This window comes from Ochlerotatus camptorhynchus, unplaced genomic scaffold (assembly GCF_037179485.1).
Source record: "Ochlerotatus camptorhynchus isolate MF236.1 unplaced genomic scaffold, CSIRO-AGI_Acam_v1.1 ptg000169l, whole genome shotgun sequence".
Taxonomy (NCBI): domain Eukaryota; kingdom Metazoa; phylum Arthropoda; class Insecta; order Diptera; family Culicidae; genus Ochlerotatus; species Ochlerotatus camptorhynchus.
Window position 1 is genome coordinate 115378 of NW_027040659.1, and position 15057 is coordinate 130434.

A 15057-nucleotide genomic window follows, 5' to 3' on the forward strand; every position below is an offset into this window, starting at 1 on the left:
AAGAATCCCATATTTTTACCAAATCTTTCAACTTCTATGCAACTATGATGCCACATAAGTAAAAGTAATCCAACACACACACTGTTACTTAAAGCACTTGTCAAAATTAATGGTTCAGTTTCATCAATAACAACTTGAATGATAATATCTTAGTATCAATTAAGTTAAACGTGATAAAATCAATTAATATCTCATACTGCAGTTAATTAAATGTGAATATACTTCATTTCGAGTTCCGTATTATTTTTAAATAACTGCCTCTGGAGTTAGTTCAAAACAATGTGCTCAATGTTTCCTATGGCTATTATTTGTCAAAAATTGTAAGTGAATTATAAGTGAATCATCTTACGAGCAACAATCTGATGATAACACAAACTCGTGTGAAATAATCAAAATGTGGATTAATTGTAAACAAAGATCGACAGTTAAGATATCACTGGTACGTCATTGCCAAAACCTGAAAGATATTTATATTTTTCCAACAACCCTCAAATAAGTAGCATACTAATTACCTATGCTCTCTGCCAACAGGAATCACTTGAAATTAATTATCAATTCATCTAAGTAACAGAGTACCTGTAAAGTACGTTTGTAGCTAGCGGTAGTAATGCTGAATGGTTTGTCAAAACAACAATCACCAGCAGTCGCCTTCGTCTCATATTGCAAGAGGCTACACTGTTGTTCTTATTTTTTTTTTTTCTATATGATGGCACAGGCTATGAAGCGTCGACATTCACCGCTAAAAAAAAAACCAACGATCAACGACGTTATTACTCATCTGGATAGTGCAAGAGACCACACACACACTAACACTCTTGCGATGCTGTCGAGTGGCGTGTGCGAGCTGCTTGGAAGATGTGTCATTCTCATGTTCAGAGAATCTCAATATCTTTTCCACGAAATGGAGGAATTCATTTGAATCATTCGATACATGCAATCGTCACTCGCAAGCGCAGTAGATGTTGATTTTCTTGTGTTATTCCATTATATTAAGCCAAAGAGAAGGGTACGATTTTGTAGTACTTTGGAAGTCCTACTCTAGAAAGGCCATCTTCCAGTGGCGCTGACTGTGTGCAAAGTAGATGCGTACACTTCTTTTCCTCTCTAGTGCAGGTATAATGAGAAACATTGCTCTGGCCATGAGATTTCGTCAGAGAAGGAGAATGGAGAAGGTTATTAGATACCTCGCTAAGACAACCATACCTGGGCTTAATGAGGCTGATGTTATACGATAATCTCAATGTTGCGCAGGTAGACGATCTGACAATCTTCGAGCAAAATTTACTTCTTCTTCCTCGTATTTCAAGTTTATTGCATATCACATATTAAATCCCGGGGGTCTCATAGCCTTATCAGTAAAGGCACGGTATTACCAAGCCGGAGGCACGGGTTCGATTCCCGGTCCGGTCGAGGGAATCTTTCGGGTTGGAAATTTTCTCGACTTCCCTGGGGATAGAGTATTATTGTGCTTGCCACACAATATACAAATTCATGCAATGGTATTGGCATCGAAAGCTCTCAATTAATAACTGTGAAGGTGCATTTTATAACACTAAGTTGAAAGCACGCAATAAGCTAATATGCACTAAGCAATATGCTTGAAATGCGAATAAGAAGAAGAAGATATTAAATCCCGAACAAGAATATTCGGCTGCTTTGCTGTCGACATCAGAGTTAATCAACACGACTCTAAACAAAAAATTGCAGATCATTCAAACAAGGACGATATTAACGGTAAATCCAACTTGGAGCTTACCGCCATTGGTGTTCTGAATGCACTTCCACAGTAATTAATTAAGAGCTTTCCATGCCTGTTTCATTTTTACATTAGTATAATTGTGTGGCAAGTACCATCATACTCTATGTCCAGGGAAAACGAAAAATGTTCCAACCCGCTAAGCCACCTCCAGCATGGTATTGCTTTGTAGCTGCGCCTTTACCGACTGAGCTAAGGGAGGCCCCAACAAAAATTTAACTGATTATAAATAAAAAAAAATCATTCTTGGAAAATCGTAAAGCTAATGACAGCTTTCCTTGAAAAGATTCAACGACGTGAGCAAAACACGGATGTTTTGGATGATGCAAAACAGTGGCGTCGCCGATTGTAACGATAGCGATAAGCATCTTATCAGCGACGTAGTAACGAACGTGTGCCCATGTAGGTAATATGTACCTATTATTCAGATCGCCCAACAAAGGCGCTGACACGTTCCATCGTTTAACCTTCACCGCGGAAGTAGTTTACTGAAAGCTAACGTTGATAGCAGCTCAAGTCATCACATTTCTCCCTATGTCTCCACAACAAACACCTCGAATGGCACCGGGTCTTATCGGTTCATGTTTGGTGTTTGACTGTTACCTGAGCGAGTAATGGAATGATTGCCGGGTGATTTCATATAGTCACACCGCCAAAGAATACCAAGATATTTGTTCAGATCTTTAATCTGAGTTTAGCACGAGGTAAAAGATAATCAGGAATGTATTTATGACCACTTCGCCATGTGTATTATGTATTTAGATCCATTCGATGAGTCACCTAGTGAATACAATAAAGTTTGATGTTTGATGATAAAATTTCTTCCAAACCATTAATTCCTAATCTTTTACGGTACTAATTTGATGGTTTATGGAAAGTTTATAATACATCTTCATTTGCATGGATCAAACCCACAACGTTTATGGATGAATAAATCGTGTGTGTAATACAGTCAAATTTCACTTACTACACACTTAGCACACTTACACATTACCGTATTCGGTAAGTTTTTACCGAACTTTCAACAGTTGCAGGCCTGCAAACTGATCGCAGAAAGACCTAGCTATCGCTGGTAGTGTCTGAAAAACAATCGCGATTATGGAACATATTGGTGTTTTCTCAAGATTTTCCTCGAAACTTTCCGGTTTTGTGCACAGGTCACGCTTTTGCTAACTTCTACACTTGATATATCTATAAACATGTCCACCATTTGACAGGCTGAACCAATTTACAGAGGGTCGGTAAACGAGTTTGGAATTCAGCATTTCCTTCTTATAAAACAGGTAAAAAGGTTATCTTCCATTTAATTCCACTTAATTAATTTCGGTATCCACGACAGATACGTATTTCGACTACAATGTGCAGTCTTCATCAGTGTCATTCCCCCAAGTGGGAATGACACTGATGAAGACTGCACATTGTAGTCGAAATACGTATCTGTTGTGGATACCGAAATTAATTAAGTGGAATTAAATAGAAGATAACCTTTTTTGCTGTTTTATTTAAGCATTCCGCTAACAACCCAATTTCATTACTTCATTTCCTTCTTCTTACAGTGCGTACTGCATTTTTTTAAACAGATTTCGTAAATTTAATGATTAGAATATTATAATTTCCTTCAAACTTTACCGAATATTACCGAATACCGAAGTCAAGAAATCTAAAAAAAATAACTCATCTAGACAAAACTACGTAAATTCAAAGTTTCGTATCAAAGTCATAGCTAGGTATATTATATAATAAAATAGTCGATAGCATGATTCAATGTTTGATGAAAATATCGTTAAATGTTTATTACTTATAAATCAGTTTCCGTTGAAGTGGGCACATCGTTTAAATAAAAATTTCTTGAATTGCTGGTATGGTTTTCATATATATATATGTATATGTATATGTATTATATTGAAAATCTAGTCGATTACTGAATTTATGTATGAGTAATTTTTTTGAGGGTCATTTAGGCCGACATTACACCCATTCCCCCTATACAGTGTATCTCAAAATTGATCGTACAGCTATACTTAAATTTAAGAAAAACGGCTCTAAAAGCACAGTTAAAAAGATATGTCTCTGAATGTTTAACAGCTGACTCAGCTTACATTTATCAATAATTGACTCAATATTGGGCATATTTGGTTGAGTTTACCAAAAGTTAAAGCAATTTAAGAAAAACGCCTTTTTCTTGAAAAACGTTATTTTCTTGGAATAAAATGATCGTAATTTTGAACGAAATTTTGCTCATTTTTTTTTCTTAATAAAGATCATTAATATGCCACTAATTTTAATAAAATTCGTTCACAAGGTAAAAAGTTAATAATCGAACGTTTTACTAAGACAAATCTAACTTCATACAGGCTATTCCAATAAAGACCAAAACTATAGCAATAAATCAATAAACATCTGTTCACAACCAGCCACGATTTTAAAATATACATCTATTCACCATATTTCAAAAAATTGTCCTCTAGGATGTACGATCAATTTTGAGATATACTGTATCGTTTATATATATATATATATATATATATATATATATATATATATATATATATATATATATATATATATATTTACACGGTTTTTTTTACGCGGTTTTTTTTACACGGTTTTTTTTACAAGGTTTTCCACGATTTACACGGTACGTTTTTAACGATTTCTCGACAACCTATCGACTTGCTTCCAATCACATTATCCGTTTCAAGCTATAGGTAATCGAATGGCATACTTAAAAAAAATCACAATTTTTGGTGTAAATACAGAAATTTTTAAAATATGTCTATATGGACCATATCATGCTTTAATTACAAATGGCATCAAAATCCGATTTTTTTTAAACATTTAAGCATGCGAAAAATCAAAATCTCGTAGGTTTTTTTTACACGGTTTTTTTTTTACACGTTTTTTTTTTACACGGTACGTATCCCCCGTGTAAAAAAAGACCTGAGTGTATATATATATATATATATAGAATATGCTCGTGAGATGCAGCGTATAAATTCGTAGGATTTGCACAGTTCTCACAGCAATACAAATGCCATTTTTATATCAAAAATATGCTGCTTGACAAGACTATATACTGTTAGGCCCCAGAGATGAAAGAATGACAAATAAATAATAAAAATCCCATTCCTGACGTTATATACTGTAAATAAATGCTACCCTCTAGAAATTTATTAAATTATAAATAACATGTTATTGTGATTTGTAACATTGTTCTTCTTCCTCCTCGCATTTCAAGCTTATTCCTTATCGCATATTAGCTTATTGTAGCTGCGCTTTTACCGACTGAGCTAAGGGAGGCTCTGTAATCATGCTACTATTAGAAACATAGAAATGTATTATCAATGTCACCATTTGAGTCATAGCGCATACGATTAGAAAGTATGCAGACATTTGCTCAACACCAACTTCTTTGACGATATGTTTTGAACATCATGAACATCAACGCGATTGTGACTAATTTCAACTACTCTAAAAATGTGACTCAGTATTAAAGCAGAACATTCATTAGTCGTAATCCTGCGCAAAATTTTCATATACGGTCAACTCTTCTTTACTCGATATTCAAGAGACCATCAACTTAGAAAGGTGTCGAGTTACAGAACATCTGAAAAAATATAATCACAAGCTCTTAATTCCTCAACATAACACAATAAATTAGTTGCCTATTTATCAATGCTTTTGATTTTAAATTCGAAATTATGTTTAACGTTTTATTCTAGTCAATTGGAATATTCTTTCTGATTTTTTTTTTACTTTTAAAAAATCATTCATTCATAAAAAAAATCGGCTCAATCAGAATGCAGCAGCATTTTGATTCTCAATAATGAATTTTGCTGCTACGGCTTTATCTGAAGACACCGAAAAAAAAAAATTAAAATTGATTAGAGAGGTAAAAATGCATGGAAAAATTAATAAAAACGCATTAAGTAAAGGAGGTACCGTTTTAGGGGAATATCGAGTTAGGCCAATTCCATAGTGAGAACAAAGCGAAGCGAAGAGGCGAACGAAGCGCTGAAAATAATGCAAGGAATAATATCAATAATAGGAATTCTCATTATTGATATTTTTCCTTACATTCGTGTCATAACTTTGCTCGCCCCTTCGCTTCTCATCGCTCTCACTATGACATCGGTCTTAGAGGGAGAGAGCATTGCGTGCAAAATTGAAGGGACAATCATCGAATTACGGAAAAAAAATTGAGTTACAGAATATCGATTAAGGAAAGAGTTGACTGTGTTTACATTATATTTCGGTAATTTAATGGTAGTGGACCTTTTTTTAGTGCTCGCCAGGTAGTGGAGTTAATATAAGTTCTCGACTAATCTAGACACCTAGTAAATTTAGCAAACTTCTATATATTTTCATGAACTGTTATGTAAAAAGCTAACTTCTTGATTATTAGTCTGGTAATGAACAACCATTACAATATCAACAATGGATATGGATCCTTTATAAAATGCGGCAAAAGTTCGTTTGAAGGTTTTCAAAGCCTTGCAAAATAAAACTCATTACTTGGCACTTATTTGAAAGGTCTTTTAATTTCATAGGATATGGCCAGTCAAGATATTTTATTAGAATTATATTATTATAGTATCTTTTCAATAATTCCAATGGTTTATATATATATATTTATATTTTTAAGTACGTATGAATATATTTTGCATTCCGACCGGCTGTCATAACAATTATTTACTCACTTTTTATAGTCTATGGGAATTCCCATTTGTATCAACTTCCAGGTGCTATTCCACTAAAATATATAAACAGGTAATACTTATTCAGTTTTCTACAAGAGTTCCCACCGGTTTGATTCAAACTACTTATTTTTGCTCATAAAACGTACATCTAGATTAACGAAGAAGAAAAAACCACCTTAGGATTTCCCAGCCTACCTCAACATACCCGTGTCGTCAGAAATTAGTAATGTAGGCGTGAAACCACAGCTGCATACATGTACATACCTACATGTAAGGTAGTAAATCTCACCGACTGGCTCACCGACACAAAGCATCACGCGGTTCGAGCTCTGCCATGTGCTGCTTTCCTTGCTCACTTATCACGATGCACCGAGTGAGCAAGCAGAGAGTACTCTCAATTTATGCTACGTTTTGTTCTCCCGAGTCCGCTCTCTTTCTCTTTGTGGGTACCGTTATTGCTTGATGTTGGTAGAATTTGTAAGGTTCCGCGGTAGTTTCCGCCGCATGGTTTTACATTTTGGTCGTCAGGCTCGCAGGCAGGCAGCTTTGAGAGACTAAAGGAGTGTATATTGACGATGTTTTGCGCAATGCATGTGCTCAGTCTGTCAGGAGCATTCGTCGAGGGCAGAAGTGTCTGTAACTTTCGTGATTCATTTTACCCCTTCTACTACCGCGACGTCGGTCGTCACACCCACTCGCTCAAAGTACCAGAAGCGCGCGTTTTTTTCTTTGCGGTGTATTTCTTCCGCCTTTACGGTTAAGTGCGATTTAGATCTTTTTCGGTTTGTGGCTTGTCCATTGAGCGAAAACTTTGAATAGTGAGGAAGTTGAGGAAAAATCGAAGCAGGCGGAATTTAACTTCCAGAGCGAGCACTTGATTTGAAACCGCATGGTTTGCTGAGTTCAATATTCTGTTTTGTCACGGAGCCACTCCATGTAAAAAAAAAGTGCTCAAACAGAGGAGTGAGCGGTTTGCCTGGAGAAAGGTCGAAAAACTGTTCAAGCCACGAGAAAATAAAGAGTGCAGTTAAATATAGATTTTCCTCCGGAATGTTGATCAAGCCGTGTTAAATGTGGAAAAAAAAGTGGAAGAAAAAGTATTCAATCGATTTTTATACGCGGTGGTGAACGGTGCACAAACTAGAAGGAAGAGAGTGAGCGGATCTAAAATTGAGCTGAAATTACACTTGGCGCGTCTCACTGTGGTGTTCATAGGAAGCGTAGCTGTAATCTGTGGATGCGGTTGATGCACGACATTTGCATTCGGATTAATTTTTATAGTGGTGGGCATATGAAAGTAGAAAGTTGACTCGTTTCCACAACGATTAGCCGTCTGTCTGCTGAAGCCACTGCTGCATTGAATGCACAATCCAATTCCGAAAGGAGCGATGGCAAACATTGACTTCGAATACATGCGAATATCAAGGAATCGATTAGCCGAAACGTGTCGTCAAACTAGTATCCTACAAAATAAATTTAAGGACACCATTGTGAACCGTTTGGAAGGATAGAGAAAGCATCACGACAATCTACCAGCCTAGGAAAATCGAAGTGGAGTATACCAAGGACATAAGAAGGCTGGTTATGCGCAAACTCGTGTTTTCTAAGAATCTATCGAATCAGAACACGCCACAAATCGAGCTTGGTTGCAAGTTTAATGAATGAAATTTTTACGAGGATATCCACCTAGCAGAACGTCTGGGTCGTTTTACATTCACACGTCCCACTCATCTGCCGCGTACCTTACTCAACACAACGACGGTTTGTTGTGCAAGAGAGCGCCACAGAGAGGAAAGAACGAAAGATAAATAAAAATATAGTATATCTGTCTCGAACAACGGCAGAAGCTGAAAAAGCTAAACACTAAGACATTGAAGAGCACAACGGCAGCGAGAGCTCCGACACGGTGATTCTCTTTAGTCATTTCGACAGCATTGAGGAATACAGAACGGCATAACCCACGAGAACCACGTGGTCGTAATCCACAACTCGTGTGCGCGGGTTCTTTGTCTAGTAAGGAAGACGGCCTTCGCGTGACGACAGCGTGGGGGACACTCGAACTCCCGGAAGAAAGTGAAACCCGGCGTGAAAGTGTGTCGATTAGCAACATCCTCAACAAAGCTGAATTTCTCTCGGCCTTTGCAATAGCCGGCGAGCCACAGCCAGTCAGTGTGTGAATCCTAACAAAAGCTCGTCACTTACCAAGATACCGAAAAATTGTGAGTGATGATATAATCGAAAGAGTCTCTCCTCCAGACTATTGGGTTAGCTTTTCGATGAAGAAACGAAGCTAATAAAAATCGAGTGCATAGAAATTCAACCAAAAGTTGTGAAAGTATATTTCAAGTGGATATATACAGATTTATTTTAAATGCCAAAAGTGTTAGCACTTGATTGATAATTCAGTGATCCTATTTTGAGTGAAGAAACCAAGCGTAATGTCCCTGGAAGTGCTGTTTTTGGTGGCCGTCGCCGTCGTTGCCGTGTTTGGTTACGTTCTGTTCGTTCGGATTCGAATGCGAGAAAAGAGTAAGTTTCTCAAAACGTGTGACATAACGGGGGCTAGTTTCAAAGAGTACATTCTTTGGCTTTCTATGCATCGTATATTTCTTATTTTGTCGTGAGCTACAAAATAATAAAAAACAAAACTTTCGAAATAGCGGGTGTTTCTACCGTCGCATCTTGCGCTGTGAGTTCGTGGAAAATATTCATGTGACCATTGCTAGATTGAAATTTTGCTCGGACACTGTAAACTGCGCGGCATTAGAACAGTTTTTGAATCGTGTCATCGATCCAGTAAACCCTGCATGATTGTCGTTGTATTGGTTACCAGGAAAATCAGGCGGATTACGCAGGGAAAACCTCTTTGGATCGAAATCGAGTAATATGGTGATCAGAATATTGCTGATATTACTCGATATGAACCTTAAACCAAATGTGCATTTTTTCCTAGTGACTTTAATATTCTATAACTAGATTTTTCTATATTACGATGGCATAACAGTCCTATGTCCTGTGGATTTCCTATCTACATGAAACTGTAATGTGAATTATGAATTTCACGCAGAGAAATGATGTTTAAATTCAAATGGATATATTTTTGGCTAGGGCCTAATATATGTTTGGTATTGATTCAAATATATTATTCGGTTAGTTCAAAGAAAAAATATTTTTGAATCAACAAACCGGTTGTAGAGTCAATAATCAGCTTGTTGATTCTAAAAACCATTTTGTTGATTCGAAAATATGTTTTGTTGAAATAGTGATACAATATGTATGAATCAATAACAAAATACATTAGGTCCTGAAACGAAAATCAATGTTTCTGCGTGTAGGCTAATGTTGGTTTCATTTAAGGCTATAAAACTGATGCTTTTGGTGTTTAAAGTCAAGATTGTGTCGTGTCGATTGTGTGCTTAGCCTCGGGCGTACACGCAAATGTGAAGACTAAATATGCAATGGCTTGATTCGGTAGATTGCATCGAATTTACACCTTCTGTAACGAACAGCACACTATGTGCTGCCCACAATGTGACCGATATGTTACTTAACACTGTCAACGTAGTTAACACTTGGAATCACCTGATATGAGTTCAAGTAATTCGCACTGGCATGGCAATTACGGAACAACAGGTAAACATTGTGTATTGAGCTACTGAGGTGTTTTCTTTGAACTTAAACAACAAAAACCTCCCATCAACCGCAAGTAATAATCCTTCCTTCCAGCTGCCAATCGATGGAAACAATAACATATGTTCGGAAATAACTTTCTTTTGCCTATCTATACGGAATACCATCATCAATCAATTCGATGTACACCAGTATTGTTTATTTCCTAGAGAAGGTTAGCCGTATTGTATACCTATCGATAACATTGATATTTATGTCACGATGCCTCTTTCCATAATTTATTAATTGATTTCAAGGCTCTGATACCTTCTATATTATCAATCACATCGTCACATAACGATACATACATGACCCCTGTATTTCAGAATCAATACGATGAACACACGTATGGTGCACCTCACTCTCCTCAGCGCTTCGCCGGAAGTCGCTCATAATATAAAATTTAATCCATATGCATCCAAGGTAGACATTACACAGTGCATGCTGAAGCGCATACTCACATCTGTCATTCATACAAAAAAAGTCTCGTTACTTTTGTGTTTACCTCCAACGTAACCGATGATGCGTTTGACGAGTTACAATAGAATCATGTTGTTGATTACTCTATCTCACAACTCAACCATATCATCGCATTGCAAGCGAATGCCGCCGTTAGTGATTGATACTAATATTTACGTCAATTTCAAATGCTTGAGCTACCTTGGAAACAACCGCGCCTCGGTTGTTCTCTGTTTTGAGCTCTGCTCACTGCTCCGTAGCTATGGTTACGCGTTCTGCTATGCTCGGTTGTGTAAATATAAAAATAACTGAGGATTAAGTCACTCAACCCATCCTAATCTAATCTATTTCAAGCGCCTCTACAGCGGAGTCCTCAGAGATAAAGTTCGATAAAATGCATGGTTGAAAAAGAACCGAAAATAAAAATCTTCTGCATCTATCGATAGCGGAAAAAAATACATCTAAAAATAGGGCGTGCATAGACTAAATGTCACCAGACAAGCACGTCATGATTTATGGACGATGCTCGATTGATATTTTACTGACACGGTGAACAAATAGAGCTTGACGCTGTAGCACTCGTTAACTGTACTTTTAGGGTAGACTATTGCATAAAAAATATGTACCTACTGTTATATTTTATTTTACGCAATTGATAGAAAATAAACCACGTATAAGGTTGGTTCGCAACTGCAGGAAAGATACTTGAAAGGCTTGAAATAACTAACATGCCTAACGTCAGCGATGAAATTTATGGCTTCAAACCTCACATGATCAGCTGCAAATGTTCAGTTATAGTATTGGATACGAAAAAAAAAACAGTCATTGACTTATCTAAGATCGAAGTTAATCAATGAGTTCATAGTTCACCGGAAATCAAGTTATCCATGTTAGATATTGGTCTATGTCAGCTCTCATTAATTACCAACACGTGTTTGTGAGCACATAGTCGATTGCAAATTTTCACCAATCTTGAAAATAATTGACCAGCCGTCGTTAGTAATACAAACACAGCCAAGGCACAAAGCCCAGGTCTTTAGATGGATGTTGATTCATACGCCCGAGGCTCCACTCCGCATGGTTATGAACATGCGGTTTTTCGCGCCAAGAAAGAGGTTCAGAGCGGAAGAATGAATAACCTGCCTACCGTATGGCTTCTTTATTTCATTGATAGCGGGCTGTGCTGCTGTGTGCGCAAATGCTTTGGCCTGCCTGTTAGTAACATGAAGTAAACGGGTTGAGAATGAGCACAGAGATGCGCACATGGTCTTGGAATGCCATGCGGCCAGATTCCAGGAAACTTGTTTCTTGTGCGAACCGTTGAAGGCTCGTCTTACTCACATTCTCTTGCTTTCGAGCTCATGATGCTTGCATGCTTGCCTACTTCCTTTGCGCCACATTTTTCGCATTCTGCTTTTGCAAACAAACAAGTCAATCGCCGATTTCTTACGAATAAAAGGTCAGTATCAAAAACTATTAGGACAACCAGATAGAGGAATCATTTCTCTATCATTTGGTATAGTTTGTTAACGATATTGAGCTTTAATTCTCGAAAAATCGACGATGACGATTGACATGTTTGTTTACAAAAGCAGTTACGCCCAAATCTCAAATCATTCCGGTATTACTCTCCTCATTGTGGACTACACGAAAAGGTTTGCAATCCAAGCTCAGTTCACTGCTGAAAACCGAGCACAGAGACGAGTCCAGAGAGCGTTGCAATAAATCAAGAATTTGTTGAATTGATTTATGTATTTATTTAAAGATGACCCTAGGTAGCTTAGTGGTTACCGTTTCTGAACGTCCGTTATTATTGATCCGCATCGTTTACGCAGTGATCTAAAAATAAACCCTACCCACTAACACCATCATCCTTTCCGTTACAAGGTAAACTTTGTCTCGAGTAACAATTGTCGAACTTATTATCCTTCTCCTCCCCAAAGATCGTGAGAATGTAGCTGGCGTCGGTACTGATCTATAAATAGAATGAATTAGTGAACTTCCCAAAGTAACCGCGAAGCCCGCTACGAGCCCGGTTAATATAGGGATTCCAAATTTTATATCAGTCGTATATCAGATTTAAATTACTATAGCGACCCTTATCGGGCTTGTTGGCTGCTTGGGTTGTACATTGAAGATGAAAATCTAATCCCAAGCTCCACCTATAAGGTTCGGTTCTCTGTGCAATTTTACTAGTTTTCATCAATAATGGAGTAGCAATTACGATGTGCACGGTCTTAAAAAATAGAATGATGCGTCTATTTTAACATAAACAAACGTTTGTGAACTGTGTAATGCAGTTTGAAAAATTTCATAATTCATTCTAAATATGCAAATTTGATGATTTCACTTTAGAGTAATACTTAGCAGTCTATGTTACGAAAGCAATTAAAAACTGAATTTAACGACATATTTCAAAGATCATGAGTCATACAAATAAGTTGAATACTAAATTTTGGAGAGCCTTTAATGCTTATGTCAACTAACCATATAGTGGCAGCCTAAAATTGGTGTGATACATCCGCCGCATTCAAAAGAAGAGATTCCGATCTTGTCAAATGAGCTATCATTACGCCGAATAAAAGGACCAAGGCCAGTTCCACATTTATAGCTCGCGTATGATTCATAACTCCTTTATCACAGAAAACAATGTCATCGACACGTGTGCGACCCTAGTTGCCGTCAAGGCACGATTAAAACCTGACGACAGAGTTCGTGCTCATAAGCGTTTTTACTTATCTCTGCTTCTCACTACGTAACGACGGCGTCATGAGGTGAATAATTTGTTTGAACCACGAGTGATTAATATGAAGCTACACACATGGCCCAGACACAGAATGTTCTGTTTAATACGCACTTTCCATAAATACGCGTGGCCGTCAATAACAGGAATCTACTACGTCGCATTAGCTGTTTGGGTTATACGAAAGAATGGACTCACTGTAGACAGACATTCAATCGTATCGATAAGGTCACCGGCCTTAACTTGTCGATTGTCACGTTGTCGAGATTCTACTCATCTGAACAAAAAAATAAAAAACGCTCCTGCACGTAAACTGCGCAGAAGAGATGTTTTCTTGATTTGGAATGTGATGAGAACTGCATGTAGCCCAGTCGTACGTGTGTATGCAATTTCAAGCCTTATCCGTTTGCGGAATGTGTTTTGAATATCGAAGCACAACAATAACAAGTTACGTTGGCAAATTTCTCACCATTGTTGTTGTTGTTGTTGGTTGCTAAACAAACGGAGTGAGAAGCATTCCGGTGAAGATGAGAAATCCTAAAAACCAGTTACCGTTGGGAACCGAAATCCGTACACCGAAGAAATTAATTAAAACCCGTACATTTCATACAAAACGCCCACTTTTTTGTATGAGGTTTACGGACTTTGGTCTCCTACGGTACCCGTGTGCGCGCAAAAGCGCTACGGTTCATTCGTCCACCTGCTCGTGAATCAATTTGTTGAAGAAATAGCTTTTGAGGTCGATTGGCTGCTTCAGATTCTTCCAACCAGTCAGGTTTGAAAATGATCCTACAATAAAAATTTATGATAGGGAATATATGGGCGAAAGTTTGTCAAACCAGTATGGTTCCCTTATCGCATGTCGATAATTCGGAAGTTTTTGAAATTTACGACTGAGAAACAAAGAATTGATACGAGCAGTTTGATGTGGGTGCAACGTAACAATAACAAATAATCACACTTTGTTTGTCCTTGGTGCTGGTGGTGGTTCTGGAATCGAAACTTCGAAGTAAATTTGTGACCGTTTTATCGACAGATTGCCCCACTGTGCCTACGACACTGAAAAGTTTAATCAACTCTGCTCGCATAAGAATACATCACTGTAACGCTCTAACTGATAATGGTTTCTGTGGTAGAGCTCAATTTCCGCATTTGAATATCTGAAAACAACGCTGTCTGCTTTGTGTTTGTGCTTTCGTATGGTGAACCAGTAACTTAGGAGAATTTAATGTTACCAAATTTGCTAAATCACTTTGATCGATGTGGATGCAGTCTGATTTATAGATGTCTCTCTCAACGAGCCCGCGATGCATATACAGTTAACCACTGGAAAACTGGTTTATCGTTCATTGCCGACTTTGTACCGGTCCTATTGGACTTCCCTCTGCTGGTTTGGTGAGCTACGGCCAACCGTACGGTACTTGATTTCGTAAGAAGTTTTGCAATTTAATCTGTTTATGCATGCAAAAAAGGAAATGCTCGTAGTGTGTTAGCTCTCAGAGAGAGGGAATGAGCGAAACCATTTGGGCACAAGGAAAAGTTGGTCACCTTTTAGAAAGTATGCATTTGGCGCATTTTATTGATGATGATCAAAACTGGTAAACGGCGGTAGATGAGAAATTCGATGAAAAGTGAAAACCACACTGCAGTCGCATCGTCACCCAACAACAGTAACAATAGATTTCTGTATGCTAATGGGACGAGCGATCCGAGTTGCAAGAAATGAAGAA

At 37.7% G+C, this 15057-nt stretch overlaps 1 protein-coding gene across 2 annotated transcripts in view; it reads left to right on the top strand.

Moving 5' to 3' along the window:
• Positions 1 to 15057, top strand: part of prage — a 56292-nt gene that overhangs the window by 17366 nt on the left and 23869 nt on the right. The window contains exon 1 of one of the 2 annotated variants that reach the window (XM_065222425.1): positions 7021 to 8985. The exons of the other annotated variant lie outside the window; for it this stretch is intronic. Within the exon in view, the coding sequence (XP_065078497.1) occupies positions 8895 to 8985 (91 nt within the window). The 5' untranslated portion in view covers positions 7021 to 8894. Of the gene's footprint in view, positions 1 to 7020; positions 8986 to 15057 lie in introns of those variants that run through there. 2 annotated transcript variants of the gene reach the window in all.